We start from the raw sequence: 21,379 nt of genomic DNA, 5'->3' as shown, positions 1-21,379 counted from the left end.
GCTTTTTTCCCCCCAGTATACAAATCTACAGCATTCAAGCAATTTTTGTCCAGTCTTGTCAATAATTTTATTTCATATTGCTTTCTGACACCTTTGAAACAGAATTGTGAAGTATCATTGACTATGCAAGTCAGGCCAACACTAATTTACAGACATCTATGTGTCATAGAAGAGTTCAGCCTATGTTCTACAGCAAGTGGTCAGTACTGTAATATTGGACAAAGGAGGAGTAAGATCAAATCACTAAAGAACATTTAATGAGGCAAAATGCAGGTAAAAGGAGATTAAATAACTATGCGCAAATCTAGGAAATATAGTGAAATGTAGGTTTGTAATCTACAAAAGGGATTGCTTTGATGTGTAACAGGAAAAGCTATTTCCGGTGTGTTGGGTTTGTGTGGCCAGATTTTGGTAGAAGGAGGAGCACAAGGGTGGCCTCTATGAGAAGGTGCCAGAAGCTTCCTCCATGTCCAAGAAAGCCAATACCAACAATGTCCAAGATGGACATGCTGCTGGCTAAGGCTGGCTGGGCCAATCAGAGATGGTGGCAACACCTCCATGATAAGATATTTAATAAGAAGGAAAAAAAGTTCTTGCACAGGTGAAACTGCAGCCAGAGAACAGCTGAAAGAGAATGTGTGAGGGGGACAGCTCTACAGACACCAGGGTCAGCGCAGGAGGGGCATGAGGTGCTCTGGGCATGAGAGCTGAGATTCCCCTGCAGCCTGTGGGGCAGCCCATGGTGAGGCAGCTGTGCCCCTGCAGCCCATGGAGGAGATCCCTGCCAGAGCGGGTGGTGCCTGAAAGGAAGCTGTGAACCTGTGGGAGGTCCATGCTGGAACAGGCTCCTGGGAGGGACCTGCAGACCTGTGGACAGAGGAGGAGCAGGGCTCCTGGTATGACTTGTCACCATGTGGGGGACATGCTGGAGCAGCCTGTCCTTGAAGGACTGCACACCAGGGAAGAATGACCCATGCTGAAGTAGTTCGTGGAACCTATTTCCCATGCAATGGACTCATGTTGGAAAAAATCATGGAGAACTGTTTCCTGTTGGAAGGATCCCATGATGGAGCAGGGAAAGGACTCCTCTTCCTGAACAGTGCGAGAAACCACAGATGATGAACTGAACATAACCCCCATTCCCTGTCTCTCTGAGCTGTTGGCAGGGAGCAGGTAGAGCTGGAAAGGAGGGATGGGTGGGGGAAGGTGTTTTTAAAGGTTTTATTTTACTTCTCATTATCCTACTCTGATTTTATAAATTCAATTAATTGCTCTAATTCTAGTCTGCTTTGCCTGTGATGGTATTTGATGAGTGATCTCTCCTTGTCTCAATCCACAAACCCATTGTTATATCTTCTCTCCCCTGTCCAGTTGCAGAGGGGAGTGATAGAGAGGATTTGGTGGGTGCCTGGTGTCCAGCCAGGGTTTATCCACTATATCCAGCCATAGAAATATGGGGGTGAATAATGTTCAGTGATTATAACAAGTCAGCAGTATGGAAGCATTATGGGCTTTCTGTGTATTTTACAGCAGAAGATAAAAATAAACCAAATGCTGATATTCCTCTGAATTCTTTCCATGGTGAAAATAATTTTGTCTCTTCTCTGCAGCACACCTGCATGCCCTCTCATAGAATCATATGAACCAGGACTCTTGGCTCTCAAAATCTCTATCTACTAAATATAAATGGTCTTTTTCGGAGAAATGAAGCACCAAAATTCTCTTCCACACATAAACTTGTGATAGAAGGGCTCCTACTGTTTTTTTTTTCTGCCTCTAAACATGCTCTGCATTTTCCGTAAGATTTGAAGATATATGTATGAAAAGGGGGAGAAAAAGCATAGTCCAGGGAGAGTTAAGGTAACTCAGTAAACTAAAAACCTTTCTGTTAGAAGCAGCTGCTGAACACTCTCTAACATATGCCATGGCACCAGTGAGCATTACAGCAAGGACTGGCCAACATATAAATTAATTTCTAAGTTCTTTAATTTTTTAAAGAATTTTCTTTGAAGTGCTGATAAGGTAATGGCACTATATGCAACCTTGCTGATCTAATTCTGGTATTTTGCATTCCTTTTTCTTTCCAGTTCAGGTCCCTGATTATGGTGGGATTATTATTTATCTCTTTTGAGGGAGATAAATAAAAATGCACTGGCATCTGTTCCATCCTCTGGATAGGAAGGTGGAGAGAAGCACAAATAGCACAAACAGAGTTTCCTGCAGAAGTAAATTGTCTGGCCACAAGCCATGGACAAGCTGAAGCATGTACTAGAAAAAACACCTTGAAACAGATTCTTTCACCTCCCTTGAATTGTTAAAGGTTAAAGCAAATGCATTTTCGAGGGAAATAATAGAATGAGAGCATCATGATATACTCATGACGTCTAAGATAACATGCAAGGGGGAATTTAGGAATTCATCTTCTCAGAGTACAAAGTAATATGTGGGCAGTATTTAAACATATTTCAGAAAGAATCAAAGAATCTGTGAAGCTACTGTGAGGCCATATTTTCTGAGTATTTGAGACAAGAAAAAAGCTGGACAGATACAGAGAAAACTTTTTTGTTTTCAGTATGCAGCTCCTCTGAACTACGCATTTGAAATGTATGATGAGAACCTTCTTTGAAAGTCAGATAAAAATTGTTAATTGGCTACAAATTACTTTCAGCATCAAAGTATGTTAATATAATTTTTTTTTTTAGTTTATGCTTTTAAGGTTAAAATTAATACAACATATTTCAAACATAATTACTAGTAAAACATAATATTTAATTAGCTATTTAATAAATCATAGCTTTAGGTCTGAGATCCTATACATTTTAAAGGCATCATATCACCAATCTGAAGTACAAAGAGAATGTTAAAAATTACCGTGAGCCAACTATATTTCTATTAATGTTATAGAATATTTTATGCTGTTTAAAATTACAGTGTTCTCAAATATATAACAGATAATTACAGGAAAATCTGTCACTTTCAAATTGCATTGCCTGATCTTTAAGAGCAACAGTTTCTACTGGCATATCAATGGTACATAAGACATTATTCTGCAGGAGCACAAAGACTTTGGGAAGAACATAAGGAACTGAGATGGTGAATACTAAAAAATTAGCAAAGATATTTCATCATGCTCAGTGCTACTTCTATCACTTACTCTCTTTAAAACAATCATGTTATTTTAGCAAATGGAGGGACTCTGAAGTTCTCAGGTAAATATAACTAAAGACAAAAGACAACAAAAAAATTAAGTTTCATAAGTCTAATGGATGAGCTCTCATAGAATATTCCTTATATTCAGAAGTGCAATTCCGTTAGATCACTAGATTAAAAGTTTGAACTTTTCAAAATTTGGATGTCTTTTTTCTGCTTAACTTAAAGAAATGAACTTTGCACTTCACCTGAACTTATCAAACTATTATTAGAGTTTATAGAATATCCACAAAATGGTGGGGTTTTTTGATATCAAAATAGATTCAATTTCAAACTGTTCTCAAATATAATATTCAGAGATTAGAATAAATATCTGAAATTCATTTAGAAATTAGAATAGAACTGAAATCATTTGAGAGCTTCTTTTCTTAAAATAATACACATTATATTTAAAGTATCTCTTATTGAGTACCACCCCCACTATAAAATTTCTGTCCGAATCTCAAAACACATGCAAAAAGGTCAAAATATGAAGTTTCTTTTAAATACTGTTTATACTAACTTTTGTTTTATAGGCAAAATGAAATATAAAGTTTGACAATGTAAAGGCACACAGAATGACCACAGTGAAGGAAAGGATGTGTAAGAATATTTTTTTAAGTAAAACTCCTTACTTGAGATATTAAAGACACAAAATTAATCTTTCTATTCTGAGATCAGATGAAAAGCAAATGATTTAACATTCTCCTTAATGTAATCTTAATGAAGTACTATAAAAAAAAAAAGGAAAAACACGAGAGTTTTATAAAATTCAAGAAGTAGCCAAAATACTAATAGTGCATTTGACGACTTTTTTCACAACACCCCTGCCTTACTGTCCACCATTTTATAAAATGTGTATAATTGCAAAGCATTCCAGTCATGCACTTGATAATGAATTGTGAAATTTTATTGCTTGATAAGCAATATAAGCTATTCTGTTAGATAAGAGATGCATCAAGCTGAGTAATGCTTCTGCTGACTTTGCAGTAAATGCAGTTATGAAAAAGACAGACAGACGGTCCAGGCGAGGCTTTACTGAACTTGTCAGACATTTCTTTTTCTCAACTTTGTTGTTCTACACATTTGCTAATTTTTAAATTTAATTTGGGTAAAATATTTTAGTAGTTAAAATATTGTAGTAGTTAAAAATCCAAAGCAAATCTAATTTTTATTTACCTCATACAGAGTAATCCTTTCTGTGAATGCCTATTACAGACTGAAAATTTATATGATGTATCAAACACCTCCATCGTCTTAGCTTCCATGAAAGAGTTTTAACTCAGAAGAAAGTCTGTCACTCTTCAAATATAAACTGCCCTGAGCCCAGCTCATCTATGTCCATGGGATTACACTGTACATTTGACAGTCTGCTCTGGCACAATGTACCAGCAATAATGAATCTTCCATAGAAGAAAAAGCCAGCCAGAGCCCCTGAAAAGGTTGTACTACCCAATGCCCTGAGCTGGAAACCCAGCCCAGCCTTGAATGTGGTGGAAGTGTGGGAGCAGACATGAGCTGTGCTTCTGGGATGGTCTAGTCCTATCAAGATAGGACCTGTATGAATGGAAATGGAAACATGTGTTTCAAATGCAGAGCAGATGTGAGAAAAAAATGAACCCGATTGCCTTTCTTTGTCAGTAAAACTAATGATTTCATGCTTTCCAGATGACCCTGCTTCAGGCAATTCCTATAAAGCAGCTGTCAGAGCCCCGAGAGCTCTAACATACCCAAAATGTCTGCAGCAGACCCACCGAGGTGCTTCCTATACACCCTCCCCATTGTCAGTGAGTTTACCTGTGGGTACTTTGATCTGCCCAAAACTATTCTGTAGATGTTTTAATTTCCAATCCTGCTTTCCTCCCTGTCTCAAGAGTGATCTTGAAAAGGGTTTTTTATTTTTTTATTTTTGGATGGATTCCTTGTATGTATATTACAGATTTGTCTCTGGTTCTGTCTCCTACTGCTTCTAACTTGCTTTCCTAGCTTTATCCTGGATTTGATCCATTGCTTGCACTGTCTGCGGCATGTCAGGGACCCTGTTACCAGACATTGGTTCTGACTTCTCTTTGTAGATGCTGCAGAACTGTGCTTTGCTTAGTGATGGCAACATTGCACTGAGGTTAAACTTGGATTCTAGTTTGTGATTCCTCTCATGGAGCAGCCTTGATCTTGCTGCTCCCTGTAAACAGGTTCAATCTTCATAATGTGTTAGGGTGTCCATCACCTGTTCTGGACTTGATTTGTATGAGGGATTAAGCCTTAAACTTACTTGTGTCAAAAAGGATTGGCTTTCATATAACTTCAAGTACTTCCCTTCAAGATTTGTTTTACTTGATGGCATGGAGGATATACCATCCACACCTACAGAAGGGGGAAATTATTTAAAAACATCCAACGAATGCAAAACCAATTAATAATGTACAGAAAATACAAGCGCTAAATATTTCCTCAGATTGCAGATATCACATGGGCTTCTCCTGTGTATTTGTGGAATAAAAAAGTAAAAACAAAGCCCAGAAATTTAAAGTCATGGAATGATTTCAGAAAGCCCACATGCCATTTTTGTCTTCATGGGCAGAAAGAAGAATGATGAAGAGCATGACATGTAGAATATGAGAACTGAGAACTACTGAAAAGAGCCTGGCTCCATCTTCTGTGCATCTTCCCTTCAGGTATTTATATACATTGATAAGATCCCTCTCTGAGCCTTTCTTCTTCGTTCTGAAGAGTTTCAGCTTCCTCAGCCTTTCTTCATACAAGTTTAAAACAACTGGATTGTCCATTGACTCCTGGAAGACACCCCTGGTTACTTCTGGAAAGGTTGCCTCCATAACAAAGATTTCCTCTGGGCTTGGCCACTCCTCCAGTTTTCAGTTCACCTCACTCTCTACTCATCCAGCCTATACTTCATCAGCTTTTCCATGAGGATCTTGTGGAAGATCACACAGAAAGCTTTGTTAATGTCAAGGCAGACAATACACACTTCTCACCTCTCATCTCTCTAATTTCATACAGAAATTAGTACAAAAAGAAATCATAGCATCAGGTTGTGTAGGATTTATCTAATGCAATGCAGAAATCTACAGCCCACGTCTTCCTAGAAAAGATGGCTAGGACAGACTGATGCCCTGTCTCCCTCCAGTTTATAGAAGGGGAGTCTGAACAACTCAGTCAAATATAGCTGATTATATTCTATACATGCAAAGAGATGGTACTGCTGATCTCATTCCCCCTCAAGCTCACATTTTCCTGTTCTGTACCAAAACATTTGTTCTTTTCAGCCTGTATATGACTGAAGCCATAACATGTAAGACTGCATGATTGTGAAATTAAAACAATGCAATTAAAATTGTATTTTGGAACTTCATTGATTTTTTTCCCAACAGAATCAAAGCTAATACTCAGAATTGTGCATTTAATGGAGGGAAGGTCAGCTGGGGAACTGTTAGGAGGGGCACCATAAGAATTTCAATGCTGATTAAGTTAAAGTTCCAGTCAAACATGCAATCACAAATGTATGCATATTTATTTATAATTGTAATTAAACAGTCACATAAACATTGCTTACATAGAGGGGTACAAACACATCTATAATACAAGGCACTTCAAAAGAACAAAACTTACCTGTGAACCCAGCAGTACAATGACAAGAAAAGCGGCCACTTAAATCCATACAAGTAGCTCCATTTTTGCAAGGTGAACTTGAGCATTCATTAACTTCAACTTCACAGAAGGGTCCTTCATATCCAGGCACACAGTAACAGCTGTAATTATGCAAGTGGTCCTGGCAGAATCCATATTGAGAGCACTGGTTTCCAACGCAGTTGTCTATATCAAGTTCACAAAATGTGCCAGTGTAACCAAGGGGACATATGCACCTGTTATTGAAATGAGAGGAGAGGAGAGGAGGGGGGAAAATCCAACTAAATAGCTATCCTGGAATATATAGGTCAATTATCACTAATAATGTTAACAGTATAAATAAAGTACTCTGCCTTTAAATTACCCACAAATGAATCACAATTTTTTTTTTCAATCTTCTTTCCTTACCTTTAATTAGTCACTAAGTAACTTCATTTCACATGCGCTGGTAGCAATAATTAAATTAAAATCTTAGCTACTTACATTGGAAAAACTAGGAGCAATATTCATATTAAGCTTCAAATGAAAATATTGAAAGATTAAACTCTTATAAATATGAGTATTATGCATTTTAATTGTTTTTTTATGAAAAAAATAATTGTTAGCTGCTACAGTATCTCTAGGAATAAACAATATTACAACCTGTTTGGATATAAAATCAGTACAAAATTGCTTTATTGTTGACAAAAAAGTTACAATTTCTGTCTAATCAAAGAAAAATATCTATAAAATACTATAGATATTTTTCAGCATATTTTATAGAAATTGTTCAGAGTATTTTTTTCCAAAATTTAGACAGACATCTAAACCATGTAAGGCTGGAAATGACTTTTTCATGGTTACCCTATCTACCTTTTTTTTTTCTTTTGCTGTATGAATGAAAGCAAATATGGATTATCTCATAGCTGACCCACATCTCATAAAATTAGAAAATCCCTTGTAATTGGCAATATATTCTTTGATTGATTCTCCCCTTATCATGTCCAGAAGTGTCCTCACACATGAGGTAATTTTTCCATAGTACATATTCTTGACCCACAGAGATGCTATCCAGAAGATGGAAAGAACTAACAAGTTAAACAAGCCTTGATTATAGTAATTTTTTCTACTGATCCATCTGGCAGAAAGAGTATTTTTTCCTTTATTTTTAACACAAGTGAATGCTCATGTAGCTCTTTGCTTCTGTCTTTGTTTACAGTGCCTGCATTTCTTATGGTAGACATATGGAAACTAATCAGGAGCTGTGTGCCTTGGAGTACAGCTAATGGACACCAACTGCTGATGGGCTTTTAGTCCGTGGACCAAAACAGAGCTTGCTTGAAGTAAGCCCTCCATATCTCACTCAGTGTGGTTGTGAGCCCTTCATCACTACCATTTTTGCTCTACAGATCCATTGCTACTGCAGTAATGACTCCAGTATATATAGCTGTTGTATTCCGTCTTCCAGCCTCAGTCACTTAGTACACGAGAAATCTCTACCTTCTCTTCAGAGCTTCTCACACAAGTTGATTCTGTTTCTCATTTTTAAGGGAATGCAGTACACAAAAATATCATACATATTTTACTGTGCTGATTTTAGATAGTGTAGAGTTAGTCTTCACAGTGGCTAGCACTCATATTCTCTTGGACTTAATACACTGTTTTGGATTTATGCTGGAAACAGTTGTTAATATAGAGATGTTTTTGTTATTGCTGAGCAGGGCTGACAGAGAGCCAAGGCCTTTTCTTCTTTTTGCACTGCCAGCCTGGTGAGGGAGTTGGGGCTGTGTGGGAGGCTGGGAGGAGACACATTCCGGACAGGTGACCCAAACTGACCCAAGTCACATTCCAGACCATGGGACATCATGCTCAGTATATCAAGTGCGGGGAAGGAGGAAAAAGTGAGGGACATTTTGACTCATGGCATTATTCTTCTGAAGTAGCTGTTCTGTGTGATGAGGCCCTACTCTCCTAGACATGGCTGAACACCTGCCTGCCCATGGGAAGCTGTGAATTCATTCCTTGTTTTGCTTTGCTTTTGTGCATGGCTTTTGCATTTCCAATTAAACTGTCTTTATCTCAACCCATGAGTTTTCTAACTTTTACCCTTCCAATCCTCTTCTCCATCCTGCTGGTGCAGGAATGAGTGAGTGACTGCATTGGGCTTGGCTGCAGGTGGTGTTAGACAATTACATTTATAACTAAATATAAATTTTGACTTGCATAAAATTTCATTATGCATAAACATTAAAAACAGGTGTGCTTTTAACTACCTTTAGGTGTGCATTTTCTGAATCTATCTACAATAATATGGTAAACAACCAGACATATTAATCTTTCTGCTGCAGTTAATCACTTTATTTTCTTTTTTTTTTTACAGTAACAATTAGTGTGTGTGCTGTAAAAATGTAACTATTCAATCATTCTTTGAAAATGTGGCTATTATCATTAGCATTGAATGGAAAATTTAACTTAGAGCTCTCCTTAACAAAAACATGAGGATGAAGAATTTTCTGTTCTTTCCTGACTATTACTAGTTGTATAGCTTATCTTCAGGGACCACAGAAAAACTACACAGAAACAAATGTCATATAGAATCTTCTTGTTTAGGTTTCATGTTTCTGATTCCATACTACAAGCAATGATGTCATGAATTTTTCAGATGTCAATATATTTTTCAGTGCTTTGGTGTCTGAAGAAATCAAAAACAGCAAAGAATAAAAAGCACTTTGTTTTTTCTAGCAAAATTATACCTAGATGTCTTTTAATTTAGTACAGGTCATCTCCTACAACAGTGTAGTTAAGTGCTGTAATAATATTATTATTATTGTTATTGTTATCGTTACTGTTATTATTATTGTTATTATCATTATCATTATTATTATCATTATTATTATTAATATTACATTTTATTATAATTCAATTTCTTTTTATAATCTCCAGCAGTACTAAAATACTGAGCATGGTATTAGAGGTTTTGAGGCATGGCTTGATTTTCAGTCTTGTTTGCTTTGAAGCATGAATGCTTCTCTATGACAAATAAAAGAAAAAAATTGTATACAGATATATACAATACCAGAGTTTACATTTGTAAGTATATTTCTAGATCAGGGAACTTGCATTTTGTCCTTATGAGAGGGATGACCTCGGCAGAGAGGCTCAATCTCTCCATGGTCTGTCCGGGTGTTATTCCCTGTGCTGGAGTCAGTGACTCCTCCCTCTCCTGCTCCAGCTCCTGCTCTGGGATGTCTGGTGTGTGTGTGTGTGTGTGTGTGTGTGTGTGTGTGTGAGAGAGAGAGATCTCCCAGCAGAGACCAGGAAATGCTAATGACACCTCCCCAGCCTCTTTCTTAAGGGGGACTAAAATGTCAGCCTTACAGAATGGGGGAGCATTGAAAGCAGAAGCATGGCACCAGAGAACAGCATATGAAAAAGTATTGTGTTAGTATTAATAGGAACAACAATACTTTCTTAGCTCCATGTATGTCCTCTTTCATCCACAACAAGATTTGGAGGGTAAGAAGTACTGTCCTAGGGTGACATTATGATATTTGTATCCCCATTCATGTGTTCTGTTTATGCTGGATATTATGTTCTGTGCCTTCAAGACTGGCTCTGAAGAGCGAAATTTTTGTTTGAGTTTCTTATCAGCCGCTCCCCCATGGCTGGCTGGACAGAGAGACGGGGCAGTACAACGTGCTGCTTTTGGGTTTCGCTTTTGCTTTTCGCTTTGCTCTCTCACTGTTTCTTCTGCTTTGCTTCTGCTTGCTCTCACTCTGCTCATTAGCTAGTTTAGCTAAACAGTCCAAATTTCTTCCTGGATTGTTTCTCATTTCCTTTTTTGGACCAACTTTAACCTGCTCCAGACTGGGACCTGGGAACACTGAGAGTTTGCACCCTGTGGCTGCAGCAGCTGCTCCAGCGCCAGAGGGACTGAGAACAGAGCGACCACCCCCAAGAGAGACTTTCTGAATTTGTCATCTCTTTCAGAGTGGTGAAAGAGTGGTGTCATCTGGTATTGTTCATTTTGTGTGCTGGGGGATGCTGTGCCTGTCAAATAAACAGGTTCTTTCCACTTCTCTCCAAGAATTCTTCCCGAACCGGTCACGGGGAGGGGCCGTGTGGGTTTGCTTACTGGAGGGGCCCCCCTTTCGACATTCTCACCCAAATTTGCCCTAAACCAGGACAGATACTAAGAGAGAAAGCAAATACCTCAATGCTTTTGCTACAAACATAGATTTTAGTAGTGAGTAGCAAACACAAGTCATTTGAGGATCACTGTGCTCCCACATATATCATGCAGATGATCGTATGCTACTACTCCAGAGCCTGAATATTGTTAATGTCACAAGATAATTTGATATACTTGTGAAATAAATGTTAAGTGGAGATGCTAAGACAGGCATGGAATTTAGTCTAAGAATGAATGTGTTGCTAAAATGAGAATGGTTATGGCAGAGATGCAATGTGTTTCTACCAACCTTTTATCACTAAAGGTCTCAAACAACAGACGTGTGGGCAAATCGGCTGGTGCTGGTTTGTCCAGGCAGTGAAGCTGTCAAGCTGTCACCACAGGCTGCCTGCACTAAAGATGTAGTGTGACTTGTGTTATTGAGTGAATAATCATGTCCATTGAATGAATCTTTAAAATGACTGCAAAAAGCCCAAGACTAGACGGAAGATGTCTGTCTATGGTAACCTGTGCTGGGAGATGACCTTGCTATTTTCTGTATTGATACAAGAGGCACATAGGAGCACTGAAGCCTGGAATTAGCAAAGTTTTCGCAGAATCCCTCTACTTTGTTTTCTTAATATTTATCATTCATATATATATCTATATATCTATATATATATATATATATATATATATATATATATATATTAGTATTTTTCCAAGTTTATCAGCTGCAATTACTCAGTATTAATTATCCCTTTTTGCATTTGAAATGTGAACTGCACACACATAAATGGTTGAAAAAGTTATTTAGTTTCACTTTGACTTTTTATATGCATCTATATTTTCTACAGAAAATCTGTTGTATAACTTACTGCAGAGGTATTCCCTAAGAAATTGTGACATATATTCACCCATCTTTTCGAGTTGTAGAAGTGAGAAAAAGTATTTATCCTCTTTCTCTAATGGAAGAAGCCTTTTATTGCTGCAGAAAACTGTGTATATCAGAGTACTAACTTTATATGGCACTGTCAACTAGGTCCTGCAATCAAATTGTATATATAGTATAGTATGAATAAACTTTTAAAAAGAAAATTAGATACAGAAAAAATATTCTAATCAAACAGCTCAATTTACCCAGCTGGAAGAAAATGGAAAAAGTCAAGGATGAATAAAATAATAGTAGTTTAAAATTTTGTGATACTCAGAAATTATCCAAATTATGTTTACTTTTCACAATCCTGCTGGCATCATGCAAAGAAGTGTTGCATATTCTAAAGCATTTTACTCTACAATGTGTCACTTTACTCTTTTGCACTGAGATTAGTTAATTATTTAATTGTGTGCACTGAAATTTGAATACTGAATACTGAAGAATGTGTTGGCAATTCAAGTTTTGCCATACACCAAACTTAATTTCTTAATGAGACATTTTCCTGCATAAAAACTAATGAAATGCTGATGTCAGAGCTATAGCTATTGACTAAAATACATTTTTTAAATATATTAGTTCATAATGACTTTTTAAACAGTGGTAAATCTAACATTACGGTTTCAACATTCTCAGTCCTTCTTGATGGGGTTTTCTGGGGTTGTGATAAATGTAACACTTCATCTGAACATGCTGGACTGAAGAAATGGGAAGCAGGACAGGTAATGGAAATTACATCGAGTTTTAAATTGGGTGTTTTCACTCTGTTGTTCCTTTCCACTGAATAGACAATAGGAAAGTATCTACTGTTAATGTCTTATTTCAGTTAGGATCTTGGTTGTACAAAATGGACAAGAAAAAAATTTACAAGGGTGAAAAAGTCAGAGTAACAACTTTCCCCTTGGATTTCAAAACTTTTCTTTCCTCAAAGATCTCTTTCATTTTAATTATTCATTAAATGCTTCTCATTGAGGCATATTAAATCAGTTCTCTCTCTTCTCCTATGCAGAACACAATCAAACAATGCAGGTTCTTTAGAAGAGAAAAACTATTATTATTTTCTTTTTAATCTAGAAACATTTTCTATTTACTGAGGTAATGAGTCTTATCTTTTTTTTCTCTCATGTATATGTAACCAAAGGTCAAGAGATTCTTTTGGCACGTGGATGCAATTGTTCTATTGCATGGTATCTGCCAGATTCATATTGACAGCTGCACCATCAACCCAGTGGCAAAAGCAGCAATTCTTTGAAGTTTTCATTTTAAACACATGCTGATTGACTTACTTCATGGTATTGCAAACAGCACAGACTCAGCTGGCAGTGCAACAATTAATTTGAATTAATTACAGGTTTTGTGTCACTGTGATTGGGGCCACTTTAGTTGTAAGAAAAGGCTCACTAAACCAAAGGAGTAAAACTATTAAGACTTCTTACTGTAATTATGAGGATCTTGGTTTGCAGCCTTGCTGAGAATTACACTGTATAAAAATCTAAAACTCCCCCTCCTTCATTTAGAGCAATTCCCCAGTCTGAACTCAAAGGAAATGCTTTGCATATAGATAAAAATACCTCTAGGTGACACTACAGTCTGGAACAGTTTTTCAAAATGGGAAGAGAAAAAGAATATGTCATGGTAAAGAGACGAAAATCTAGAAACATTTCCTGCAGTTGACAGCTTATTTCCCATCTGGAGAAATAAAAAAAATGATGGCTTGCAAAATGAGATCTTATAGGAGAGGGATGCTCCTGAATCAAAGGTGGGTATTTTCTATGATTTGCTAGTGTGAGCTTTACTATATCAAGCTACCACTAGAAAAATACATTATGACCAAAATTTAATAATTTAAAATTTAAGATTTCTTAACTAGGAGGAAGGTCTAGCGTTTTATAGTAATTCTATGCAAATAAAACCTAATATATATAAAATTTTGGCATATCTTTATCTTCTGCATTCATTAAGAGAGATTTTGAATGGCTGTAATAGTTATAAAAATGAATCTCTGTAGAGTTCTTAATGGCACTTATACATTTGATTCTCCATATATTCTGCTGACAGTTCTCTTATGTCTTCCTGAAACTACTTTGCATCAAATACAGCTCTTGATAAATACTTTGATAAAAAATATACTCATTTTAGGACAGAAATGCAATTACAAATCTTTAGAAAAGGTGTGTGCACTTACATTCAGCATTTTCTCTTGTATTCTTTTGTTTTTAATCATGTATTGGGAAGGAGAAATTGATTTTGTCTCACTTACTAAAAATAACTTGGCAAACATCATTCTTTTTAGGGCAGGCATAATTTAGGTATTTTAAAAAAGGCTTCACTATCATTGAGAAACAACCATGCTCTCTCAACAGAGCAGATACTATAGAGTAAACATGATACACTTTGTCTTGACAAAATAGCCAGTTTTGTTCTTTTGGGGTCAAGTTGTCTGCTAAGAAAACTGACCATCTGAGATTCAGATCTCAATGGTGTATTTTTCTGTTCCTTAGATAAACAGACTGATCTGTCAATATAATTTGTCTTTCAATGACTGAAAAAGGAAGAAATAAGTGCTTTCTGTCACTAAACTGAATCTGGATTAACAAGTAAAATCAAAAGTTCTTTATTACCAGATGTCTTCAGAACTACTAATTTCTCAGTAAATGCTAGTGGATTTTGTAATGTAAACATAGCTTTGTACTTCTATCAGAATTATTTTCCTGATAAAGAAAAGAAAGCCACAGATTTAGCAGTTAAATAAGGTGCAATATATGGTCCAGTAATTTCATACAAGAGTTGACTGCAAAGTTGAAAAAGGAAGGATCTTTACTTCGAAAGGATTCTTTGACAAAAACTCCTTTAACTCTGATATACTGAGAATCAATCATTTTTCACCATTTGTTTGCCTGCTTGGTGATTTCAGTTAATTTTACAAAAGACACTTTGAAAACAGAACTGAAATTGAAGACATCTTTAATTGCTTCTACTTTTATCTTGTGCACAATTGCAATATTTTCTAAGTAGAAGCATTAAAGCATTCTAATTACAGTGCTTCTAAATAGGGCATGGCACAGCATAGAATAATGTCTTTCAAAATACATTTACAGATATTATGGAGAAGTTTTATTTATTTCTGGATTTTGTAGAGGAAAAATAATTCAAGTCAGATAGTTGAATTCTGTTAACTGAAGAAAACCTTTCCCATTTATTTTTTTCATCATATTTTATAAAATCTCATTTTAAATAACTACAGCATGTTACAGTTCACTAAGGAGAACACATAATTTATGTTTCTTTTAATAACTGAAATGATAATAAATTATCATTCAAATTTTTGTAGGACTCTTTGTGATAGAGCCCAGCCTCAAAAAGTGTTTGTCTCTTAAAAACATTAGATTATTTGTTTATGTGAGATTCTGCATAGCTGGTTTAACTTCTTTGACCAGCAAAGAGGAATATTTGTGATTCCTTCCTACAACACTTCAGAATACACAGTTTTACTGAATGCACATCCTTTATGAAAATTTGTATTCCATGGCATTTTTTTACATGAAAATTATATTAGTGCACTAAAAACACCCTTTGTAATTCTTTCTGAAAGTCAAAATATCTTCATATGGCATAAAACAATTTGTGAAGGCTTGCACAGATAGCAACATATTAGTACCTGTATTTATTAATTCCATCTTCACATGTGGCTCCATGTTGGCACTGGTTTATCTCACAGTCATTAATATTTTCAAGGCATGTGTTTCCAGTCCATCCAAGGGCACAGATACAGTGAGATCTCTGATTTTCTTCATCATAGAAGCAACTACCTCCATTTGCACATACCTGAAGATAAGAATTACAAATATGCTGTGTTGGGTTTGCATGGTCAGGTTCTGGTAGTAGAGGGAATGCTATTGAGCTGTTTTCTCTGAAAAGCTGCCAGAAGCTGCTCCCATGCCTGACAGATGCCAGCCAGCTCCAGGATGGGCACACTGCTGGCCAAGGCCAAGCCCCTCAGTGACGGTGGTAGAGCCTTGGGGTAACAGATTAAAGAAGAAGGAAAACACTTATTTCACAGAAGTGCAGCCAGAGAAGAGCAGAGAGAGAATATATGACAGAAACAGCTCTGCCGACACCAAGGTGAGAGCAGAAGGAGGGACAGGAGATGCTCCAGGTGCCAGAGCTGAGATTCCCCTGGTGCAGCCCCTGGTGAGGCAGCTGTGCCCCTGCAGCCCATGGAGGCCATGGGGGTGCAGAGATCCACCTGCAGCCCTTGGAGGAGATCCACACCAGAGCAGGTGGGTGCCCAAAAGAAGGTTGTGACCGTACGGGAGACACATGGTGGAGCAGCCTGTTCTTGAGGGAGTGCATCCTGTGGAAAAGCCCCACACTGTAACAGATCAGGAAGAACTATAGCCCTTGTGAAGGGCTCACACTGGAAAAGTTTGTGGAGGACTGTCTCCCATGGGAAAGAACCTACTATGGAAGGGGAAGGACTCCTCTCCCTGAGGAGGAAACAGTGACAAAACTGACATGTGATAAACTGACCATAACTCGCATTCCTCATATCCCTGCACAGCTGTAGGGAAGAGGAGATAAAAAATGGGAATAACAGTAAACCCAGAAAGGACAACGGAAGGGTGGAAGGTGCTTTTTTTTACTTCAAATTATCCTGCTCTGATTTTGTTAGTAATAAATTCATCTATTTTCCATAAGTGAAATCTCTTCTGTGTGTGATAGTAATCATTATGTGATGTGTCCTTGCCCTTATCTCAACTCACAATCAATTTTCTCTCCCCTGTCCAGTTGCAGAGGGCATTGAGGGAATGTCTTCAATGGGCACCTGGCGTCTAGCCTGGGTCCACCCGCCACGTACATAAAGAGTTTTTTCTTTACCTATTGGATTTTTTCCCAAAGAGTTTAATAGAATAAGCCATTGGTAATAAATATGTTTATTTAATCTTTTTATGTTGTGATATTAAAAAGATGCATCTCCAAGAACCTAAAATACTGAATGTTATTAAATCGATACATCAATTTATTGTTTAGTCAGCAAAATGCATTTGTGTTTTAATTTAACAATAACATTTTTACAACTGCCATTAAAATGTGCTTGTTTTAGGAGGGGCAATAGTGACTAGACTGTTTTTTTTTAATTGAGAGAGCAGAGCAATTGTTCCTATGTTGTATAATTTAGCTTAATATGTGTCTATCAGGAAGACTGATTTTTTTCTTTCATTTTAATTATAATGCTGATTCAATCTATCCTTGAATCTTTATATGTTTATAAATTACATCTATGCTGTGGGAAAATCAGAAGCTGCTTTATTTTCAGTTTGCAGATACTGAAAGATTGATAAATTTAGACTGGAACAGCTTTTTTCCTTTTTGCTTTTAATCACTAATATTACTTACTAAACCAGTATTTCCTGAATCCTTCAAAAATTGTAGAAAATTATAAGTCTGAATTAATGCTCCTTTCCTCATTTTAATTTTTAGGTTCTATTTTCATTTCCATGAAAATTTTGCCAGTATGAAGACAGATAACTACATATTAATTCCAAAGCAATTAAGACCCCTCCTTCTAATCAATAGGTTTTTAAAGAAAATGGTGTCTAGAATATGACTTAATGCACTAGTACTTCAGTTTGATTGAGTCTGAATCTCTTTAAAATGTCATTAAGATTTGTAATAATAACAGTCCTTGGCAGAAATATTTTAATATTCATTTGTCTTTGATTAAGTTTTAAATTGACCTTAAAATGAAGAGATTTTTGTTATGCTTCCTGTACTGAATTTTAGATTTACCTTGGGATACTTATTCATTATAACAAGATATTGGAGGAAAATGCAATTCAATGTAAATGCATTCAACGTAAACTCCTTCTATGGTATGGGAATTGTTGTTTTTGTATTATTTTTATGTGTTTTCTTACTTTTGTGTTTATGTTTTTGCTGGATTTTATCCTGATGCTTACTATTTACTCAGAGCTCAAATAGGTCAAATAAGCTCATACTCAAGAAAATCATCCAGAAAACCTTAGGTGACTAAGACAAATATTTCAATATTGCCACGTTACGTTTAATTTATTCTTATGTAATTTTGATACTTTATACTGTGAAGAAAGGTGTTACCCTTTAAAGTGTTAGTGTAATCTAAAGATTTAAATTAAAATGAAAGCTATGGAAGGTATTTAAATACAAATCTTATGTTTCAACAGATATAAACAGGTCGATTCTTGTCAGTCTGACCATCATACCTCTGTCTACAGCAAGTACTTTAACACAAATCTGCCTTTTTATGTAGTTGTGATAAAATGTAAGAATCACTTTCTTCCAAAATCAGCCAGCAGACTTTATTTCAGCTAGGAAATATAATTAGACCTTAGAGGATTTTGTTCTTCTCCTATCTTTCCTTTGCAGGAATTGAGGGATATAACTGTATGTCCATCACCTCTCTAAGTATCACGTGTTGTCAAATGCTCAAAATAAGGCAGCAATCATTATTTCCAACCCCTCTTTCATCTTAAATTTCATGGAATTCTCTTCACTTGGAAGGAAACTGCAGTTTACATAGATAAATGACCGCACACATATGTGTATTTTCCCCCAAGCATACAATTTTACTATAGTCTTCAGGTGTCATTATTGCAAAGTCAATTGTCCCTGAGTATTCAAATTTTTCTAGATGTGCAATTTTATTTAATCTGACCTATATTCTTTCCTAGACTGATGGTACACTGAGCAAGTAGATAAAATGTTTGTCTTAAAAATATTGAAAATAGAAACTGCCTTACTTTTACAGATGAGGAAACTTTGTAAAATTGCATATAAGGACCAGAAAAAACATGCAAGTGGCAGCTCCTCTAAACACTAAAAATATACTGAGCATGTAGACACTTCCATTGAAAAAGTTGGAACTATGGTCTTGACTGCAAGTGCAGCATGGGATCATGGCTCATAAAAAGAGAAAATTTTCAAATAAAATATGCAAATGGAGCTCCATAAATTTCAGTATTATAAAGCTGTAGATAGACTCTGAAAGGAACTTTCACATTTGGTTTAGTTCCTAACTCATATGGGAATTATTTTTGACAAACCAAGTTGATGTCTGCTAAGCAAGTCTGTTTACATCTTAAAACTGAAAAGAGAATGAAACATAATTGTAAAGTAGTTTTTAATTCCTATTCCTTATTTCCTTTTAAAAAACAATAGCTATTGGTCAACATCTTGCAGTTCCCATGGTTTATGGCTGCACTTTGGAATTTTTCATAGTAAGAGCTAAAGAAAGCAATGATTTTTTAAAATTGTTGACAGAATCTTGAAAAATAAGTGTTTTAAGGGAAGCAATAAAATTCTTAAGATGCAGCTGTACCCACTAAAAATTATCACACATAGAATCATAGAATTAAGGCTGAAAAAAACATTCAGGATCATTGAATCTGACCCTTGATCAAACACCACCATGTCAGCTAAACTGTAACATTAAGTCTCACATCCACTTGTTTCTTCAGCGCCTCCAGGGATGGTGGCTCTACCAGATCCCTGGGCAGAGGGAGGTGGTGGAGCCCAAAGTTTAACAGCCCTTTCTGTGGAGAAATTCTTCCTGGTATCCAACCTTAACCTCCTCTGACACAACTTGAGGCTGTGTCCTCTTGTCCTGACTGGTTTCCTGGGAGAAGAGGCTGACTCCCACCTGGCTACAACCTCCTTTCATGTAGTTGTAAAGAGTGAGAAGGTCTCCCCTGAGACTCTTTCTCCAGCCTAAACAGCCTCACCTCCCTCAGCTGCCCCACATAAGACTTACATTTCAGAACCTTCACCAGCTTTGTTACCTTTTGCTGGATGCCCTCAGACACCTCAATATTTTTATTGAAGTGAGGGGCCCAGAACCTCTTAGGACACCTCTTCATTTGTGATTGTTTGGGTCACAGGTGGACTTTCCTGTGTATATAAACAGGTATGTAAAACTATTCAGGGATGCGGTGCCTCCATCACTGGAGGTTTTCAAAATGTGATTTATAATCTAACCACGGCTTTATTTTCCGTGAAATGTTGGACTACATGGTCTTATGAGATTCCTTCCTTCCTGGGCTGTTTTATGGTTCTGTGATTCTGTTACTTAGGCCTATCATGTTGCACTACAGTTATTTGTTATTATGAGTGGTCTTATCAATTCTCTATGAGATCCTGTTAATAAAAACACTACCATTCGTAGCATGCATTGAGTATTCCAATGGAAAAAGAGATTTTTTTTTTAATTCCTCTTCATGTCTACCTGAGTATATTATAGAAGAAAAGGTGCTATAAGACAAAATGGCTAAATTTGGTCCTGTTGGAAGTCACTAATTTAAAGATGAAAAAATTTTCTATTTAGAGTTCTTTCATAACTCTTGAACCAGAACAAGCAGGCATTATCCTAATTACAAAGATTCCATTTTAAATTTTAAAGGAAGATATCCCCTCTTAATCTGTTCACCTCAATTTTTTTTTTAATATTTGTTTGAAAAAAAATCAATTAAACACAACTGTAGTGCACTACTTGTTGGGCTGGGAAAGAAAAAACCAAACCCTAATGCATTAATATCATTATATATTTATACAGAGATAGAAGAGCCCCAATTAATTACATCTATTTTCTGTTCAATAAGAAAATATTACAAATAGTAGCATGCTTTTCAATCTATTTTTCTGAATACATAGCTAAAGCAGTTCAGCACAACAGAGATACCACTGAAAATGTAAATAAATGAAAGGATGAAAAATGTATACTTATTTTCTATCCAAAACAAATAAATTAAGAATTAAATGCTGAATTTTGAAATTTATTGACTAATACTAATTTTTAATTTCAAATTATTGTTTACACTATTTCAGAAATGCACTAAAATGTTTGTTTGAATACAGCCTTTTGTTTTTTCCAAGAAGGAAATGATATAATTTTAATGATGTGTAAGCTGAGAAAACAGGTAAACTCAAGTATATAAATCCATTATTTTATTTTCTATTATTTTTCCCATTAAAAAATCTACTAAATATTCACATTACACACAAATCAAGTATCTCATACAGTGAGTGTATATTGATACATATATATCGATATGTATATATATAATTACTTTTTTCCCCATATGACATTTATTATAGTCTTTGTATGAATAAATTAAATATGTCTGAGGGATTTTAAGTGAATATTACAGTAAAATGTTTCACTAGCTCCTGTCAGCATCCTTGGCACACCATCACTTCCATGCTGACTAGCCATAATGATGATTGCACCATTGTGATGCTATGCCATGTACCTGCCAATATATTTGCACTCAGTATGACACTTTAAATCATAAAAATGTTAACATTTACCAGATGCTGAACAATTTAAGTATAAACCTTTGAGCCAGTGAGTTTTTCAGTGCTATATTTCATGTTCACTAATAAGTGTCCACTCATGGACTTGAAGGTGACATAAATATTGATTGTTC

At 36.1% G+C, this 21,379-nt stretch overlaps 1 protein-coding gene across 4 annotated transcripts in view; it reads right to left on the bottom strand.

Annotated features, from left to right (window-relative positions):
- EYS (eyes shut homolog) overlaps nucleotides 1–21,379 on the bottom strand; it is a 790,428-nt gene that overhangs the window by 602,455 nt on the left and 166,594 nt on the right. For all 4 annotated transcript variants that reach the window (XM_026791587.2, XM_074538459.1, XM_074538460.1 and 1 more), the window contains exons 10-11: nucleotides 15,577–15,743; nucleotides 6,817–7,070 (exon numbers count right to left, since the gene is read on the bottom strand). In XM_026791587.2, the coding sequence (XP_026647388.2) occupies nucleotides 6,817–7,070; nucleotides 15,577–15,743 (421 nt within the window). The remainder of the gene's footprint in view (nucleotides 1–6,816; nucleotides 7,071–15,576; nucleotides 15,744–21,379) is intronic.

Source organism: Zonotrichia albicollis, chromosome 3 (assembly GCF_047830755.1).
Source record: "Zonotrichia albicollis isolate bZonAlb1 chromosome 3, bZonAlb1.hap1, whole genome shotgun sequence".
Lineage (NCBI taxonomy): Eukaryota > Metazoa > Chordata > Aves > Passeriformes > Passerellidae > Zonotrichia > Zonotrichia albicollis.
Note: the sequence above shows the minus strand (reverse complement) of the source record. Positions and strands in the feature narration are given on the sequence as shown.